Below are 7,276 nucleotides of genomic sequence, written 5' to 3'. Positions count from 1 at the left end.
CCACATCATTGTGAAACCAGCAGAACTTAGTAGAAACTTTTCTCTCTTGATCCCTCTGAATTGGTTGAGGCTTCCTGTAGTGGATCTGCTGCTACGTGGCCAGAAAAATGTTATCTCGAGTGTCCACCAAGTCTGTGTACTCAGAGTACTTAGGAGTATATTTCTCGTTGGTATCTGCTCTAGTTCTCCTGGGCTTTTTACCCCTTCCCTTTCCCCCATGTCGCTCCCGCTGGGGGTCTCTCTAGGTGTCGGTAATTGGGTTGGAGCAGTTGTTCTAGTACTGAATGCAAGCTGAAAAGCAATGTATTTTGTGAGAGCTGCTCCATAGCCAGACAGAGCGACACTGAAATGAGCCAAGGGAATAGTAGCGAAGCCAGTTGGTGGAATCACTGGGCTGAAGTGTGGCGAGAATTGGGCTCCCAAGGCAAAGAATTTTGGGACTAATGGAATGGGGAAGGAGACTATTCCTCCGAAAGCTTCGATCTGGGCATCCTCCCAGTTGATTTATTCCTGGGCCCGACATATGAAGTCGTCGAGCTTGTGGCATCCTCTCCGCTGGAGGTCATCCCATAGCGAAGAACCTGCTCGGATACAAACTTGTAAAGCCATCAGTTGTTTGTCATCATCGACCTTCTTGGTCCTTGTAAAGCCATTAGTTATTTCCTCCTTAAATCACTTGATGTAAGCTTTAAGGGTCTCAAGGGGTCCTTGATTTATGTTGGCTAAGGCATTGACCTCGAAGATCACCTTCCGAGTGGCTATGAATTTTCTTCGGAAGGAGGTGGAGAGTTGTTGATAAGAGTGAATGGAACCTTGTCGATGCCTCTTAAACCACTTGTCTTTGAAAGATGCTCGATAAGATTTGTTCCTCCGATATACGGAGTGATGTCTGGCATCTTGAAACCTCGAGGCAATGGGGCTTCTACAATGTGAGGAGCGCAAGGCTCCCCATCTTCATCCTTCGAGTCAAAGTTATGACCTTGTCTCAGGACCATCTTAAGCATTATCCTCTTCAAACTCTCCAATTTTGCATGGAGACAGTCATGATCTTGATTGGCACTATGTGCCGATTGTTCTCTCCTCCGTGCGTTAAGATCATCTCAGAGGTATGGCTATTGTCATCTTTTGGGGTTGTCCTAGTGAGCTACTCTATTCCTGCGAGCGCTCAAGTCATCCCGCAGGTCAGGCTGTGCATTGTGGTGACCATTGTCCTTCGGGTATCTCACTTTTTTCTCTCCCTGATAATCAATGTATTCATTGTTAACTGAGATGTTGATTCCTTATCCTTGGTTGGCGGAGACATTTCTTCTGTTGGCCCTCTGGCCAGGACTTCTCAGAGGCTGGCGAGGCGCTTGCGAGACACCACCTCTAGGCCTAACGCGTTCTGTCGTGGCGCGCCTGGGCCAAATGCTTGGGTTCCCCGGACGCTAGCGGCCTGGCGTTGTCCTCGAGCACCATGCCCCTTCTCAGGGCCTGAATGGGCTCAGAAGACTGACGAGGTCTTTTCCTCTTGGAGGGCTCTTCATCAAACTTCCCTTTTCCATGGTCCTATGCCGCAATTGGGGTTCCAACTTCAACTGGGTGCATGGGTGGCACGCTAGCTGGCGGATCTTGTGCTATGTCAGTGGGGTGCTCTAGAGGCACGCCCACTGGCAAAGCAGGTGGCACTCCAGCTGGGTGCTTAGGTGGCACGCCCACTGGCAAAGCAGGTGGCACTCCAGCTGGGTGCTCAGGTGGCACGCCAGTTGGCTGCGTAGACGATACTTCACCATGGGGGTCCACTTGCAGCCCTTGAGCCACCAAAGTGGCCCTCATGTTGTTAACCATCTCCTGCAGGGCAGCTATATTCTCCTCTTGGGCATCTAGTTTTTGCTGCTTAGAAGTGATTTGGCCGTTGTTGGCCACCTCTTTTGGTGGCTCGTTTGTGTAAAAGGAGCAAGGATAGTCACTCTCATAGTATTCGCCATCATCATCGTCATACGTGGTGTTCTCATCGTAATTTTTGTAGGCCACCTCCGTTTCTGTTGGCGGAAGTGGTCAGCTAGGCTCTCCTCCCTCAGCGGCGGTGGGAGGAAGAATGTTGTCATGTACAATTCTTCTGGTGCCCACCATTGTTGAATCTTCAAGGCTTTCTTCATGCTCTCAATGAAAGTACCAAAATGTTGACTGCCTTTTTCGCTATCAACTAATAAAAAGAACTTAAAGAAAATGCAGTAAGAAGACACATATTTTATGTGGTTCAGGTTACTAGTTAATCCTAGCCCACAAGTCTATTGTATTAGGATTTGGGGATGCTTGATGGTTTCAAGCTTCTATGAGGTTCAGGCAACTCTGGCAATGCTTTGAACACAAAAATCTGGGGGTCCTTTACAATGGGCGCCCTAGCCCTATTTATAGTGGTCAAGGACAATTAATACCCTTAATGGGGATTTATTACAAAACCTTCACAATTAATTGGGGCATCATTGCTAGTTAATACATTCTCGTAATAAAATTGGTAGTGGGCCCGTGCATATCACATGGGGTCCATTTCCGAGGTTGCAGCCCACAAACTTCTGAGGAGACATGCCCCTGATAGTGTCAGGGGGTTGCTGCATGTTTTCCCACTTCAGGTGGCACATTGGGAGAAGCTGCTTGTTGCCTGTGACACTACAACTTGAAGGAATGATAGCTTTTCCAAATGGCTGCTTGTGGTCTGGGGTCACTGTGCCTGACATTTCACGCTTCCCACCAGACCCCGAGGACAACTCGATCGAGCCTGGAGGACTAGATGAACATGAAATCGGGAGGACTAGGATAATGGTCCTCGGGATGCAACACCCTTGAAGACATTCATCTCCAAAATAGATTACAACATACTCAGAAGGCTTACCTTCCCAGCAGATCTAGGCGAGCTTTGGGCTTTATTAAGTCTTGTGGAGCTTAATTACTTCTCTAATGACTTCCATGTGTCAATTGGTGAAAACACGGACATTATTCTTCAACTACTAAAATAAGAGAAAAGCTTAAAGAAGAAGAAGAATAACACCAGTTTTTACGAGGTCCATGTTATTAATCAACCCTAGTACATGAGTCACATGTATTTGGGATAAGGAAGAAAATTCAAGGCCCAAGCTGTCTTAGTCTTCAGGTAGCATATGTGCACACTGTGAAAAATGGGAATTAAATTCTTTACAAAATGTGCCCTAGCCCCATTTATAAGCAGCTGGGAAGATTAAGCTCAATAATTGGAGTTGATTACAATTATTCCTTTCTTAATGAGGGTTGTTATTACACAAATAAATACATTCTATATTTGTTAAGCTTGTGGGACCTAGTGTATCTCGTGTAATCCCAGTACGGGGAGTTTCATCCCATTGCTTTATTGGGGGAAAATCCCACTGACCGTGTCAGGGTGGTAGCTGTACGTTTTCCCATGTTAGGCAGCGTCGTGAGACATCCTCTTTGCCACTTGTACGAGATCAATCACACAATCTATGTGGCAGTTGGGTGTCAATAAGTTAGTTGTGGTCCAGAACGTCTTTTTGCTTGACACATGCCAACTGTCCTACTACTCTGAAGAAGGGTTCTCTCACTCTTGGAGGAATTGATCACAACATGAAGGGTTGTTGGAGCATTGCTCTTCAACCATGGTCCTCGGGAGGTAATGCCCTTGGAGGATGCACTCTTCACATGGTGGGTAAATGATGATGAGAACTAGACTCAGCTCCTATGGATCCTTAAGCAGCTTCTATGGAGCCTTAATCACTCTTAATTTATGTTACGTGTCAATTGGTGAAAACATGGACATCGGTTTTTTTTTGTTTATAATGTTACTTGTTTTAATTTAATATTATTTTGTTCCATTTCGCAAAATGCAGAGTCTAAATTGTTATTTAAAAAAACAAAAGGTCTGATAGGTAACTTTTGCACAACAAAAGAGCCAAAGTGGTATTTACTTTTTTTTAATATCCGGATGATATATTTGATAATTAATTTTACATATTTTACTTTATATAGGAAACAATTATAACCCACAATAAGCATAGGTAGCTTAATTATGTTAAGGGCTAGCTATATTCACATTTAAAAATAATTAATACACAACCACACTCATTTCTTTCATAGGCTTGAATATGATTGGAACCACAACGATTTTGACGAAGTACAATGGCTTCGCTCTAACTCCACTTAAACTAGTCTCCATTTAATTGGACTTAGGTTATATATATAATAATAATAAAGATTGTAACAAATACCCAGTTATCTATTGAAAATAATGGAGACTCCTTCTTCAAGCCCTGATTCTAAAAAGGTCATGCACAACCTATATTACATGGTAATATCTCTTCAAATAAATTTTCATAATATACATGTAGTTATTATTTGTAAACAATTGTACTCAACTCTAATTTTATCTATAGTAAATAAATGAGTTGGAGAAAAATCAATTTGTTGTAAGTTGAGAAGGGTCCCCAATTTCTTCACTCCAATCAGAATTAGGCTCAATCCAAGACCTAGGCCGAACCCCTAGCTTGAAAAACAAGAGCATTTCCAATGCCTCAAAAACTTTTTGGTTGTCCAAAACCTCATTCCAAACACCACTTACTATGCAGTAATTATTGTTATATGGTGCACGGTGGTGCGCTCCATGTTGCGACCGTGACACGAGGATGCCAAGATCTTGTAGCATCACCACAAGTGGTGGTAGTCTACTTTTGGTGCCGTGTGCCCAAGCATGAAATTGTTGGCTGAACATAATGCAACCAGAGCACATACCAACAAAACAAAGAAAAGTTGGGTCATCACATAGAAGGTCTATGGGGAGCACCACAAAAGTCACTGTACGAGCAAGTGCATGTAAATTGTTAGCAAATTGACGCTTAGTGATAGTCCAAGGCAACTTGTGGTGACCTTGGAATGCCTCAATTTGGGTACCAAAGATTGGAGTTGAGGCACTTCCATAATTGTCAATGCCCCAATGGTACACTCCTGACCCAAGATCAGCCAGTACATACCCAACCAAGCCAGCCAAAGTGGGCTCCGCCCAAATATGCAAACTAGCCACACGCACTAAGGACTTAGCTAGAGAAATGAGCACTGTTGTGCACCCGGATACCAACCATACACGATGCAACCACGTGGACTTTAGACTTGGATCATTGAGTTGAGGTGGAGCTCTCCTCGTAGCTTGAAATGGTGTAGGGTGCACAGTTGATGATTCGATCACGAGTCGGTTTGGTTTAGTAGTTGTGGTGATTGAGCAATGTATTCGAGAGTGGAAGGCAGGTGAAGAGCATGGATGAAAATGGTGTTGGGAGCTCAGAGGGAGCTTGTTTTGGCTTATGATGGACATTGAGGAGGGTCTCTAAGATAAGATATACAAATGAGAAAATGGCCTAAAGAAAATGAATTTTATATGGTAATGTATTGAAATGGTGGCTGCAAATTAAGATGACATTTTTGTGGTGCTCATACAGTATGCGTGGTGTAGTGCAAATCGCAAGCAAAAGGCTGGTAGTGAGCAATCAATTTGTGTCACACGAAGAACAAGTCTTCAAATTCTATTTGGCGTTTTCCTATCCGATGTACAAGTCAAGTGGCAACCTCCTTAATATATAAATGGACCTTACGATTCGGCCTTTATTTATTATATTTTGTTATTTAAATCAAATAAATCTTGCTCTTTGATGCTTAAGGAATTCCATTGCCGTGTGGTTATATAACTAGTTATGTGGCACCATTGAAGCCCTGGGTTAGTAGAGAAGGTAAGGGATGTGTACTATATATGACTACTACTGTCCCACTTTTTCTTTATTGGGAAGTTTCTCTTATATTCTTGACTATATTTATGGACATAAATGAAAAGGAGAATGATGGTTGACGAATATTGCAGAGAATAAACCCTTATATGGTCTTCTTAAGTGGATCTTGGATGAGAAAATAAAATAATGCTTGATTAATTTATAGAATAAAAGAACACCATATATTAAAGGGGAAAAGAAAGAAGCATTTTATTGTTTTTTTTTTCTTTGTGCCAACGTTGATGTATTTGAAAATGTTTCACAATTTTCTTTTTTTTGTACATACTTGTTGAGCATCATCATTGACACTCTGTCATTAAAAAAATGACTGGCAGTAAACAAATTTGTGTTATCATTATAAATTTGGTTGGAGTAAACTAAATTAATAATATAATATGATAAAACACATTTAACTTATTTAATAATTGTATTGTGTCTAATTATGATTTATTTGACATCATTTTCTACTACTTAAATTTTAAAAATACAGGTAAACATCACACCCAAAAAAAAGTACAGGAATACATCTTTAATTAAGATATGTAGTCATGTCGACCAAAACTATTTATTTAAATATATTTTACTTATTATTTTTATTTAAATTAGCAATACTTTACTCGAAATTCGTATATTTATTATATATATCTCATATATCGACCTTAAATTAACATAAAAATTAAAATGATTTAAATTAATCTATTTCTTAAATTTTCAAATGTATACACCCTCTTGTAGTATAAAAGATATAAAAATAAATCGATTTTAATCATTTGTTTTTCTGTAAAGGATCCACTTTTGTTTTAAAGAGTACTCATCATAATAATTAAATTTGCCTAATTCAAAAAATGCTATACCATATAGTATTGTATAGAAATCATATTATTATTATTATTATTATTACAATGACGTATAGGTAGAAACTGTATGGCTGATAACGAGCTGCTAGTCCACTGCATGTTGGTCAAGGTCACCTTATTTAATGGTGGGCCTAACCTTTATTCAAGAAGATAAAAATTCTGGAATATTTACATTGATTACATTAATATTTAACCCTTTTTAAATTTTAATTAAAGAATATTTTTTATATTGATTTTGTTTTATATTTATTTTAATTTAAATATTATACTAATTTTGGGAAATGTGGGATTTTTTTAGTAACAGAAGATATGGAGTGTTGACCACCGATTTGGCCAAAGACATTGAGTCAAATAAACTATATGATAAATAAAGAACTGAAATGAAACAATAATGACACAATAATTTTATAGTGGGTCGACCCCAAGATGTGCATTAACATCCTTTGCTAATCTATCCCAGTGAGCAACGCTTAATACTCTACTTCATTATTTGATGCGATGAACCAAAATTTGAGCCCACGGTGAAAGTGATGTCCTTGTGGTGTGATTAAAATAACTTCTACTCCAGAATTGTGCTCGTTTGAAGAACAATTGACAAACAGTTTCCAATTAGGGGGTTTTTTTAAGGTTCTTCTA

At 40.0% G+C, this 7,276-nt stretch overlaps 1 protein-coding gene across 1 annotated transcript; it reads right to left on the bottom strand.

The window, feature by feature from the left end:
• Window positions 1–4,225: 4,225 nt before the first annotated feature.
• On the bottom strand, window positions 4,226–5,374 carry LOC133782431 (fatty acid desaturase 4, chloroplastic-like). The gene has a single exon (XM_062221735.1). The coding sequence runs from the start codon at window positions 5,333–5,335 to the stop codon at window positions 4,427–4,429; it is 909 nt and encodes a 302-aa protein (XP_062077719.1). The 5' UTR covers window positions 5,336–5,374; the 3' UTR covers window positions 4,226–4,426.
• Window positions 5,375–7,276: the final 1,902 nt, after the last annotated feature.

Source organism: Humulus lupulus, chromosome 6, assembly GCF_963169125.1.
Source record: "Humulus lupulus chromosome 6, drHumLupu1.1, whole genome shotgun sequence".
Taxonomy (NCBI): Eukaryota; Viridiplantae; Streptophyta; class Magnoliopsida; order Rosales; family Cannabaceae; genus Humulus; species Humulus lupulus.
Note: the sequence above shows the minus strand (reverse complement) of the source record. Positions and strands in the feature narration are given on the sequence as shown.

Bases quoted from the DNA above. Each gene is read 5' to 3' on its own strand.
- LOC133782431 (XM_062221735.1), bottom strand. From the start codon at position 5,335: ATGTCCATCATAAGCCAAAACAAGCTCCCTCTGAGCTCCCAACACCAT.